Source organism: Centruroides vittatus, unplaced genomic scaffold, assembly GCF_030686945.1.
Source record: "Centruroides vittatus isolate TY-2023 unplaced genomic scaffold, ASM3068694v2 contig_19, whole genome shotgun sequence".
Taxonomy (NCBI): domain Eukaryota; kingdom Metazoa; phylum Arthropoda; class Arachnida; order Scorpiones; family Buthidae; genus Centruroides; species Centruroides vittatus.
In genome coordinates this window covers 6487425-6500673 of record NW_027121169.1, presented here as the reverse complement: position 1 = coordinate 6500673, position 13249 = coordinate 6487425, and the positions used below count along the sequence as shown (strand labels likewise).

The window sequence follows — 13249 nt, the reverse complement described above, 5'->3', positions numbered from 1 at the left end:
TTTATCTTGTGTACCTTGACTAAATCTTAAGTTACTCAATTAACCTAGATTCACTTCAAAGCAGCTTTACCACCTAATTAACCTATTTTCTGAGCATAAAAAGGGAGGTTTTTTCGTGTGTTCTAGAGTATTTTCTACACTATAGATCGTAAAGAAGCATACTCCAACAAACCCTAAAAATTAGTTGTGTTTAGAGGGAGATTTTATATAGTTTAACAAAGCTTATCCTACCCCTATATACTACTAGGTGTACAAACCTATCCAAGAAAGAAAAAAAATGCACCTTTAACACCCCAGAAATTAGCATACATCATCAATTGCATCCACAGTGTCAGCAGAAAACATCATCCCTAATTGAAAACTCTAGAAAATCCACCGTGTAAAGGCCCTGTAACGAAAATAAAGGGGTGTAGAAAGACTAGGAACCCCTTTAGAAGGTGGAGAGGAGCACTATCCGCACGAAACTAAGCGCGTTAAGAGGAATGTAAACGTTTACAGAACATAATGACAACTGAAACAATATTCGATTTTTAAAATGGCAACGTTTATTTTAACAAAACATAATTTCTCATAGAAGCCTATATCTAGGAGGAAATACTAGATGAGAAACACGGTGAGGAAGAAAAAATCAGATTTTTCATTATCATAAACAGACATCCCCCACCACGAGTGCCATTCAAAACAGAGTTTTACCTTTCCCGTATTGAATGACGCCATACCTTCACTTGATTGTCAAGAAGGAGACCGTTTGGCCCCTTCCAAAATTGGGTGGTTCTAGAGATTAATATAAGACTAAGAATAAGATTTAAACTTATGCTAAAGTTTAAATTTTAATCTAGAAAAAAGTTAATAGTTAAAAAAAATAGGGTAGAACTTAAGAAGAAACGAAGAATGAATCTCGCCCCCTCTTATGGGGGTATCACAGTTATTATTATTTTTTTTGAAGGTTCTATAAGCTAAAAGGAAGAAAATTTGATAGTTTATACGTTACTTTAACACGTTTCCACCCAATCTGGAGGGTCGACGGTCCATCCTGTGCTTCACCCAAAGGAAGAGGTTCATACACAAAAATCATTATTATTTTTTATAAAGTACACCCGTGGTTGTCTTGAGTCGAAGAGGAGGAAAAAGGGTAAATTTTTGTGTATTGCCTTTTTTTTATATCTGTCTAGATCGTCGATACATACACAAAAAACAAAATAAGTTCCTTATTTTACAGTTCACTATACAATACACGAAAGGAAGCAGTAAAGCAAGAAAGTGGAAGTTCTTTATGTACACAAGGCTTTGGTGTTTTTTTTTTTTTTTTTTTTTTTGTTAAACTGAGCCGGACTTACGTCCTAGAAGGATCTATCAGGGATGCACAGGTGGTCCTAGCCTCTGTCCGTAGATGCTGTATGGTGAATAGTACATTCCGAGTCCAGGATGAGGTAAAGGTGGAAGTGGTGCACCCGGTAGGGTAGGTAGAGGTGGCTTGTAGGGATGATACCTACTGGCGGCCGATAGGCTCGAAACGGGGCTTAAACTTGTTGGATATGTCCTGCGAAGTCCAGCAGGACTGGTGAGCGAGGTGGCGGTGCTGTAATGCAAATGGCATGCCCCTAGGCCCACCGCTGAAGGCATACTTAAAGAAGGTGATATCAGCGACAACGATCCCTCCCCGGCTGATAAATTCGTATGGGTCCTCAGATGTTGTAGGAGTTCTTCCGAAGTGGTAAACCTCTTCCCACAATAGGTGTCTCCAACCATCCAGCTGCACACATTAGGCCTGGGTAGCATGGAGTGAGTGTAGAAATGAGAATTAAGTCCAGGTACGGCGGCACCCGATACCGCGGGTGAACCGGAACCTGCTAGGCCCGGTACTAGACCTGGGGTTAGTCCCGGTAGCCCCGCTGCGGCCGCTACGGCTGCTGCACTCAACGGTGACGTCATTCTTTCGTGGGTGCATTGGGTGCATCCGCTCGGACACGTGGACAGTTGAGCGCTTTGCATGCTCAGTTGGCAATTAGTACAATAGGGATCTCTGCAAACAGGCACCAGTGTTGTACCTCCGCTGGCTGTCTTCACCCGTGCGTAACCAACGTAAGGTGAGAGCGCAGATCCCAGTGGATAATTACCCGGTTTTAATGTGCCATTCTGGCCCAAACCGGGTGGAAAACCGTGGCTACCATCTAGAGATATATGTCCTCCGACGGTGGCACAACCCGTGCAACTTGTTAAAGGGTTCAGTCCCGTTTTGTAAGCACCCAGTGCCAGATGAGACATAGAAGATAAGCCATCTTTAACACTATCCGTTCTAGCCAGGTCCAAGCTGAGTGCCGCTGCTGAACCATACCCGAGACCACTCAAAGTGTTCTGACTAGCTGAAGTGACGTTGCTGAGCGGCATGCTAGAATTTACAGAGCTGCTCGAAGTTGTTGTTGCCGTTTCCGATTTAACATTCGTACTTCCGGTATCAGAACCAGAGGGTGAGGCCTTACCACAAGAAGCATTACTTCCACCAGCGGGTGAACAACTTCCCGCTATGGGTGTACTCGTTTTGGACATGGGAGTCTTTTTATCGTTGCTGTCGCTATTGCTCTCATCTTTTTTGGAAGATTCGTAGGGTTTAAATGCGGGCTTATCGTCTGATGAGCCTTTGTCCTTATTCTTTTCGCCATCTTTACTCTTTTCCAGTGGTGGAATGATGGGTTTATTGTTCGGATTGTCCGCACCGATGTTGCTACAAGTCTGGGCTAGGAGGGCCAAAGGACTCTTCTTTGCATCCAGCTGGAAAGGAAAAAAAGTACAAAAGGTTACTCGGGAGAACGACAAACAAATAAAAAAAATATTCCAAAAATTAGGTCATATCTCAAAAGGGGTGGTAAGAAGCTTCGTTAAGATCTTCCAACTTTTTTTAGAAGTTAGGTATTAAATTAGGGAGAGAAAAATTCCGAGATTAACATACTAATCCTTACTCCTCCTGCAGCCTGAATCACGACCCGTAACAGTCGATTTTTTGATGCCGAATGGCACCAAGCTATTTAGCACCCCCCTCTTCATATTAAACTCACTCGAAAATGGCCACAAGTGGTCCCGATCAGCAGTCCACTTAAGGAGACAATCACAGTTTGTTAATTATCCTATTCGCGAGGAAATGAATTAATTCCTCATTTCGTGGGGCCATTGAATACGCCCCATTAACAGCAGCCATCGTTTAATTAACGCAATCCAGTTAAAAATGATAAGAAGGATAAATCTACATTCATCAACAGATTAACGTGAATTTAAAGTTCATTCTAGGCCCCATCGGTTCAGGGTATTTTCATTTTAAATTTCGATTCGTTTTAGAAGAGAGTGTTGAAAGCGAGAAGTCATACGCTACGCCCTTTTGTCTGCTTGCGTATTTTTTATAGGCCTCTACGCTTTGGGGCCTCCGAGACTTATTCGCGAATATTCAAAAAACGGGGGAGAGAATCGTAAATATGTCAATAGATAAGACAAAGTTTACCTTAAGCAAACAACCCCTCTACAGATTGTGTATAAGGTACGCTAATAAAGCTTAATAAATGTCAGAAGGGTTTGTTTGACTGCAGCTACCACTACTACTTCACTGTTTGCATTACATCCTGTAAAATTCATATGATAGGCCGAGATTTGTTTAACTAGGCATATTTTTTCCTTAAAGAAACGATACCTATAAGTTTTCATTAATAAAATCAATATAAACCCCCTAAAAATCGTCATTTATAAACGTCTAAACTCTTGTAAATAAGTGCGATTTTAATGCAATCAAAATGCAAAAAATCATATAAATAATATATATAAATGATGCCCGAATATACCTAAAGGCCTTAAACGATGTTAGAAATAAAACAAATTCATTAAATCAGTTTATAATCCGGGAGTATCCCAGAATATCTTCACTGAAATTGCTTGATTTATAAACGTTTCCCTCTCATAAAAAATATTAATATTGCAACTACATTAATTCTGAGCCCATAGGTATGTCCCCCATAGGCTGAGCTAGAGATAATATATTTAAACTTATTCGAAAAAAAGGAGGGAAAAAGGAAGAGGATGCACTTTTTCTGAGAGCTCCGCACTTAGATGGAAAAACCATTTTACAGATTTTCGTGACATGTGCCCATTTATCACGTAGCCGTCACGAAGGGATTACGTGAAACAAGCGCAATATTCTCTCCAAAAAATCGTTTGTTATCAGCTTAAGAGTGTTACGCTAGCAGTATAATGGAGTAGGCCCTCTATTCCAACTAAAGTACTTTCTTAGTACGGGTCTAGAACTAGTAGAATTGCATTAACTTCTACCTAGCGCATACCTACAGGCATAAAAAAAAGGGCATTCTGCACTCTTAATATGGGGAAAAAAAAACTAACTGGAAAGATTCTAAACGAGAGTTTTTCACATCTCAGAAAGGCCTTAAACACGATGAGAGCCTTAAGCTTACAGATTAAACCTTATATTACGTTTGGGTGTGGCGACGGACGGGATTATCTCTGTATGAAGACGAAAAGAGATGTAAGACGAACAACTAAGACGCTCAAAGGCCTTGTATGAGAGAATTTAAGCAAGTTAGGACGCAAAAAGCAAATTTATGTCACGAAAAAGGCCCCTAATTATATCTTTAAGACACCTTGTCTAAGGCGTTAACGAAGTAGTGACATTTTTACGATCCCCAAAACAAGCATTAAAGAAAGCGAGAGAGTGAAAACAACACCTGTAATTTAATTCTACACGCTTTATAATTATAAAAATACCCGTTAAATAAATTTATAAAGGGCCTCCTTTATTAAAAAAAAAAATTCGTTAAAATTTATGAAATGCTTGCGACTCTATGCGCTAAGACAAAGATTTAAACCACCAAGTGGGCCCTTTTAAAAAATGTAAGGGCTCTTCTATTGTAATTTAATTATCTATAATTTAATTAAATATACTTTAAATTATAAAAAAAATTATTTTAAATATATTTAAAGGCGTCCTTTTATTTAAAACCTTACCTAAATTCACGAAAAACATAATTGGAGATGATCGCTAGTAACAAATTCGAACCATCGAGTGGGCCCTTTTAAATCGAACAGCATAATTTAATCACGTGTAATTTAATTCTACGCATTTTAAATTATAAAAATAACTGTTAAGAATATTCATAAAAGACCTTCATTATTTAAAAATTTTGCCTAAATTCACAAAGTAAATAAATACAACTAGAGACAAGCGCTACTACGTAGATTCAAGCCACAGATTAGGCCTTTTTAAAACAATCGAAAGGCCCTACACTTTTGTAATTTAATTCTACACATGTTAAATTATAAAATGCATCCATTTAGTATATTTTAAGAGGCCTCATAATTTAAAAATATCGCCTAAATTAACGAAAGGTGCGCTACTAAAGCGGACGGATTCAAACCATCGAGTAGGCCCTTCTAAAAACCTGAAAAGCACCCCATCCGCTTGTCATATTTACCAAAATCGGTCACGACGGTGTTCAAAAGTGAAAATCGGCCTATAGGCCTTCATAAAACCGGTCGAGGGGGCAGTAAAGGGCCGGTTTATTAAATCGGTCCACGAAGCTGTCAGGATAAGTGGACAGGTGTCGTGACTGTAGTAAACATCTCGTTAACCCTCTAATTAATCAAACGGACGTCAAGAGGAGCCGGGGGCCCCCTCCGTCACGGATCTATCATAAATATGTCGGGTGGTGACGTAATATTTTAGAGTTAGCACTTCTATAAATTAACTAGTTTTTTTTTTCTTTTCTTTTTCTGAGGCAATCAAAACTGTCAAGTTGTATAGTTTATCAAGATTGTTATGAGGCTATATATAAATATAACTTATATTTATTTTTAAAATTTACTTTTAAAGGCATTTTTCTTTATTTCGTAAATAATTTATAAAATTAAAATTCATTTAAAAAACAATAAAACAGAAGAAAATCCCTTTGTTTAACAAGGGGTGTAGGCCTATAAAATCCACTGAAAAATCCCTCGTTTTTTCCTATTTTTCCACATTTTTCAATGGTGACGTATTGAAAAATATATTCTAAAAAGTGTAAAAATAAGTTCTAAAACAAATTTTTTAAATATAAAACTTTCTAAAGTGGTTAAGTAACTCCTGTTCGTTCAAGAAAGACAGAAAAACTCCCTCAAAAAGTTACTTTTTCTACCGCGAAATCTCACACTTTCTCAACTTGTATGACCGAAAAGAAGGCTTAAAAACCTTTCACAACTTGTTCTAAGGCTAATATACGTCATATCCGGTTTACCAGGCTCTTCGTTTAAACATTAAACATAAAAATCGAGTCCGTACTTAGTTTACATTTGGGAAAAAATCCATGATAATGTATAACCTGAAACTCTTCTTAAAATAAAAGAAATTTAACAATTCTCATGGTCTTAAAGAAGAAAACAAACATCTCATATCATGTAATTTGTAAAATTATAAACAGAAAATTTCTTTTTATGCATTTACAGGCCCTACCATAGCAACCTATTGCCTCACACTGCACGACTTTAAAGTGTAATTTTCCTATAATTCGAAAGGCCTTTAGAAGTAATATACGGCCTTATGCAAGAGAAGATTTAAGGCCTCATATTATATAGAGAAAAATAATAATAATTAAAGTTTCGCAATATACAAATCTAAATCGTTGTAAAAAATATATCCGAGGCCTCCCTACATTAACCACTGTTAAATGTGTTTAAGGCCTTATAAGGGAGTTACGCTTCTAGAATTGCATTAATTATATTAAATTACTTAACTTTTAATATCTCCACTTTGAACTATGATACGGGATAGAAGTGCCGCCTTGAATTTCTCTTCAGAAACGAATATAAACTTCTCTTATAACATCACATAGCCCCTCTATTTATCTTCTTTTTTTTTACTGTTTTAAGTGGCTAGTTGATGAAAAGATTTCATTCACGTGCGATAATTATGCTTTCAGGGAGGTCTAGCAATATTTAATTTCCATCTACCCTAACAACTGCATTATTTTAGCCCTCTAAATTGTGTTTTACAAGGTTATACGACCCCCTAAATATTCTCATTTTCGTGAAAGCCTCGTAAAGTTATAAAACGCAAAATTGGGCTGTAAAATTCTATGACTGGGACATGTCCGGGTGTTATTTCGACGTATAAAGTGCCCCATACGGAGATTACAGCTTATGAGGCCCAAAATATGCCATTAAACTATACGTCAGTCAAGTGATATAAACTCCACTTTTCAGCTATATTTTTATATTTTTAATGGTTTGGGCATTAATTGTGATATTCTTTGGGCCCCTCTGAAGATTTTAAGGCCTCATTTTTGTATTTATATAACGATAACATCCATCAAATTTCAGACTTTCCATACTTCGTCACTCCTCAATGCAGCAATACGTAACTTTGAATGACTTTAACGACGTTATAACTTTTTAAGGTTATATATTTTTGGGCCTAAATTTAGCACCATTAAATCAATTTTAATCTTATCTTGAGTAACATAACCATTTAAAATGTCCAAAATATGCAAAAGAAGGTCTAAAAATAAATTCTAAATGCCATCATACTTAAAGAGGAACGTGTAAAATACCACTCGTGGGCCGATTTTTAAAGCATCAAAATACGACACAAGTAATGGGTTTTTAATACTAATTTACACACAAAACAGACTCACGTTTTGTGTGGAACGGTGTAATGCATTTAGGGACCGAAATTCACTCTCCAAATCCCATAAAAATCGAGAAAACTGGGTTTATTGGGTTCGTTCTAAGTATTTAGATCTCTCTAACAAAATTACTTATCATAATATATTATCGTGTTAGCATTTCCCCCCATAACTTATAGTGTCACGTCACGATCACGAATAACGCTCAGTAGAACAATTGAATGGGAAAAGTGCAATTCAATCGAAACGAAGTGGCGTGACGCACTTAACAGGACATATTCTCCAACATGCAAAACGTTACTCAATTTTTTTCTTTCCTTATTTTTTTAAGGGCCCTATAAATTGATTTTTGGGCCAGAAATTTCCCCCGACAGATGCTAACAATAGCTAATTAAAACGCAGCTGCACAATCGACTCGGCGGATCCTATTTTATCAGATTTACAGCCCGATGAGGTTAACGACTCTTTTTTCCCCCTCCCCTCTTCCTCCTCCCCCTAAATAATTTCGTTGGGGGCCATAACGAGGGGTACAAAAACTAGTGTTAAAGTTCTAAGAAGAGAAAAATATTGTGTCCCCGCTCCGAAAGACCATTTCGGCGCCATCCACTTTCTAAATTAGAGAGCGGTGCCGGATGAATAACTGACCAAAATTGTGGGCAGCGGCCACCACAAAGGAATCTCAGACACCCCGCAGCCCTTGCTTCAGACAAATTGTCGCCGGCGGAATAATGGAAGTAAACCATGGAAGCAACATGTGTGTGGGTGTTCTCGTCAGCCACTTCGCATAGGTGACTGTTGACAGTGTGGCACACGTGCTCGATAGATGCACCAGAGCGTTTCGTTGCGTATCTTCGGAACCCGACGGGCCATTCGGCTATCGTCTCGAAAGGAAAATCACGCCATGCAAAAGTTTCCGCCGCTAGGTGGCGCTCCGGCACGTGGGGTGCCGCGGAGGAGTGAGAAATTAGCGCTTTATACCGAGCAGTTTGTCACACAATACCCGACGAATCGGTGTCATATATCAAAAGTGGATAGGGGGTGCACGCCTAGGACTTACCGTGGTAGGTAGAGGCGATAGATACTCCGGACGTAGATATTGGTTGCTAGACGTCAACATGTTCATAACACACCCTAATAATCCTTAAAGTGAGAATGTCCGTCGTCGACGACGGGATCGTGCACACTGTCCACAGCTAGACAACCAAACCACACTGTTCAGCAGCTCCCGACTGAATGCTTCACAACAACCGATATACAGCACAGGGTCGTATCCGGGACGGACCAATAGGACACCACCTCCTTCGCAACGTCTGCGTCGTCTATTGGTGGCCGCGAGTCACGTGCTTATCCGGTCGTTAATTTGGACGAGGTTGTCAGTGACGATCCTGTCCAATGAGATGATGGGATGTACTAATGACTTGGCAAGCCGCCAGCCGTCATGGTTTACAGCGCCATCTATCACACACCTGTCACAAGTGCCAATCAAGGTTGATTTATGTCAGCTTTTGTTGTCAGAGCCTGCGTAGCCACCGCACCCCCTTAGATGAATAATACTTCAAATTGAGTGAAGTAGGAAATACAACTTAGCGCATCACGCCACCCGTGATGCTAGGGTTGCGCCTCGGTAAGTGGGGTAACCTCCGTAACCTCCTACGAACCCCTAAAATAATATCGGAAATTGAGGGTTTTTTGCCGGGAATTTTGGGGTTTCGCGAAGGTGACTTTTATTAAAAGTTGGGCTGCGTACTTTGCGCGCCAGTCCGAGTGCGTTCGCGTAGTGCCATCTGGTAGGAAGAAGTGGAGTGAATTTCGGAATTTTTTGAGGTTATCCCTGGCGCGGTTCGGTCGTAAGTGAGGTGTAACGGGAGGGATACGCGGCAATGGTAAAACGAGGGGGCGATATGGATCAAATGTATGTTATATAGGGCAAAGGATCAAAGAAGATGGCGTAATGAGCAGGATCGGCCATATGTCATACGGGAAGGGAAGAGATAAACATAAGGGAAAAACAGGGTCGGGGAGAGATGCCATAAGGGGGATAAGAATCGGACATATGTCATATGGAGAAAGAAAGCGAAGGGGGGAAGAGGGATGGAGATCCGACAGCGATTGTTGAAAAATGGCATCTAGAGAAAGCACTCTTCAACGAAAGAACTGGAGCAATTACAGAATAAGTTTCGCACGGTTCCTTTAACAAAGCCCTCTTAAAAGCAACGAATCTTTGCGGTCATCGGTTCTAACAGCGTACTAAAGCCTTCCATTTGAGAAGGAGGGGAGGAGCGTATCCCCCGGGGGACCATCATTACACGTGTTGTTAGTTGCGACAGAATATGCTCCCGACACCCCTACCGAGTCGGACAGGATCAAAGAGAAGTAGCGTCAACAGAGGTCGGCGCTTATCAATCACAGACGATGATTGGAGACAAGACTAGTGACATCTCTATGCCGACACTCGGAACAATAGATAGATGTCCCCCGAGGCGACAGGTGAGGGGTCCGTCTGTCATTTCAACTCCTACCCCAACTCGGGGACAGTTGTTAAGTTTATTGTCGTCTCCACCTCCGTCGGCTTCTTCACAGGCCCAATTTTTTTATCCCCCCATTGCCCATTCTTTCTTTACTTTTCTAGGTATCCGTTTACATCGTTGAAGGTCTGTAACCTCGCGGTAACGAAACGTGACGTCACATTCAAGTATAAACTTTGCAACACCAGGGAATTAATAAATAAGAATATTTGGGAATCCAAGCGATTTATTATCTTTCACGTGTTATATTTTAAAACACACGAAAACACCGGAAACGGGCTTTAATTTCCAAGATCCATCAACGGGTAACTCGTTTAATTGTCGTCAAAATCAGTTTTATGTTGTGTAAATATACACACAGAGGCCATCCACGAATGAAGAAGAGGAAGAATTTTTTGAATAGCAAACAATTGAATGGATCGATATTGTGCTGCAAGATAAATAGCCGGTGTCACGTCCATCAAATTATAGAGGTAGATTGGAGAGGCATACGTGCGTGGGACTAGGACCAGTTGGTACAGAAGCACACACGCAATGTTTCTGTACCTGTATCGGTGAATTGGCGTCAGAACTACTATGGGACGGGGTCATTTGTGTCCGCAACACTAAATCAAACGATACGTGCATCGTATAGATGCACCGAACACGGGTTAGATAGGTTGCATGTCGAGGGTTAATGCCCTAGATATTTTTACATCCCTAGGATATTGTATCTGTGTCTGTGTGTTTATGTGTAACCCAGGGGTTGAGGGTGATAGAAACAGAGCGGATGTCCCGGGACCTTTATCATCGTTTTACTGAATTTTAATGCTACCAGGTGATGGAGTGATTGTTTTAACGAGGCTCGTATGATGGATGAGTCTTTGTTTTAACTTGGAGGACACTGGGAGAGGTCGGGTTGTCCAAGCGTATTGTAACAATTCTATTTTCATGCATGTTTAACCTCGAGTAATTGCAACGTGCTACACATGCTAAATATCACAAGCAATCCAGATATTATTAAACCCTCAGACTTACAAGACTTTTGTGTATATATTTTGAGTCACGATTTCTCCGTAGAGGGCGCTAAAAAAGAAAAAAAGATGGAGGAGTTGAGTAAAGCTCGTCGATGACGTAACATACCGTACAGTGATTTATAGGGGACCTTCTCCAGCTTTCAAAAGTGTAGTTGATTCGACGGTCTCACGTCCTTCAGATAGCGAGGATGAAGTGAAGTGACAGGCGGTAGGACGTCAGATAGTGTTACTGGTCGGTACGTCTGTCTGCCAGCGGGTCCTATTTATTTGTCTACGTCGTTATCAGCCGGTTGTCAGTATGGTTGTAAATCATTCTGTACTGGAACGACCGGACACGTCAAAGTGAAACCTGTCAAGTCGCACACTCTCCGGGATCAGAGGCTCGTGATGTTTGACCTGCAACCGGCGAACATTCAACGTGCAAAAAAATTTTTTTGAATGATTGTACTCTTCTTTTGATATAAGACGTCTCCTTTCTGTTGTGACGTATGATTTCGCATTTAAAAATGACTTTGATAAAGCATAAACATGTCGTCCCTACTTCCAGGCGGTGTGACGTTTCTTTACCCCTGTGTTTATGACATACCTGAGTATCTAAGATTACATACGATACGGGTTCGAGCCTGGTTGAGCAGTCTGCGATTAACACCGGATTAACAATGATCGTTAATGAAGGATGCCGGGTTCGAGTACCGGGAAAAAAGTGTTATCGCAGAAGTAATTGGATTAAATGACTAAAGTGGCTTAACAGATAAGTTTAAAGTTGATTTCTTTTATTGAACACGATTCGGGTTCGAGTACAGTAACCTCCTCAGAGGAAGAAAAAATAAAATGGATTCTTTAATTAGATTAATGACGTATTATCGTTTAAAACACAAGTAAAGTTGTTGGATTAATCGTTTATCCGAATTAAAAATCGAGATTAGAATAAGCGAAACTTCATTTGAGATTACAAAATATTGTATTGAATAGTAGGCTCCGGGTTCGTGAACAACATTAGTTATATTTGCATACCTTACGGTGTTAATTCATTATTAACGAATTTAATCACGTTTAATATGTTCGAATTAATGTTAAACCAATTAACAATTGAAATACACGTGTAAAATAATTACAAAATGTGACGTATGTGAAAAAATATTCGAAGTCTAGCTTCTATTGGACTGTTTTATCACGTGGTAAGTTGCGTCACTTCCGCCATTGCCTTATTCATGTTTTATATCTTTACTAATATAAATAATACTGCTATTTTTAGATAATGTACCAAATATAATTAAATATCAAAGAAAATTTTAAAACGTGTCTAAAATATTTTATTTAGGAATAACTTTTACTTAATATTTTATAAAATATTAACATTATTTTTGAGAATATAATATATAAATTAATATTTTAAGCAAATATTTTTATAAAAACTTTTCAAAAAATATGCTGCCATCTATTGAGTACGGTTTTAATTAAATTATTATTATTTTTTTAAAATTATTTTTCTGTTTAATATTTTAGTCAATAAACATTAAAAATTTAATTAATATATAATTAATTCTAGTAAAATTAAGATTATTAAAGTTAAGGCAAAAAGGAAACGGTTCAAAGAAGCACGCGACTTCATACGCGACGCGAAGCGTCATGCTTCGAATACAAAAATCAATAAAACCAAGAAACAGAATCTGAACATATTTACGCAGAAAAGAAAATTACGTCATAAATGATATAAATAAGCTTACACAAGAGAAATTTAAAAAGTTTTTATGGTAGAAAATATCGATGTACGTAATGACGCGTCATTCAGGCGACGTCGCGACGATTGTTTCGTTCATCCTATAGTTTTGTTTAGAAAAAGATATATATAATTAAAATTTTGTATTACATAAAATATATATTTTAAGCTGTTTATAAAAAGTATACAGTAAAAATGTTTCAAAGTTGTAAACATTTTTTACAGCGCGTCGCGATGATGATGTCGGGTAGCATCGCTTCGCTTCGCGTCGCGTCATGTTAAAACAATGCAAATATACACTAAAAACATACCAAATTAAAATAGACTACTTATTTAACT

At 38.8% G+C, this 13249-nt stretch overlaps 1 protein-coding gene across 1 annotated transcript; it reads right to left on the bottom strand.

Moving 5' to 3' along the window:
- Positions 1 to 522: 522 nt before the first annotated feature.
- Positions 523 to 8974, bottom strand: LOC136970211 (zinc finger protein Noc-like). Its single transcript, XM_067264638.1, has 2 exons — positions 8707 to 8974; positions 523 to 2769 (listed from the first exon to the last, which is right to left on the bottom strand). The coding sequence occupies exons 1-2, from the start codon at positions 8770 to 8772 to the stop codon at positions 1354 to 1356; spliced, it is 1482 nt and encodes a 493-aa protein (XP_067120739.1). The 5' UTR covers positions 8773 to 8974; the 3' UTR covers positions 523 to 1353.
- Between the last annotated feature and the right edge of the window lie 4275 nt (positions 8975 to 13249).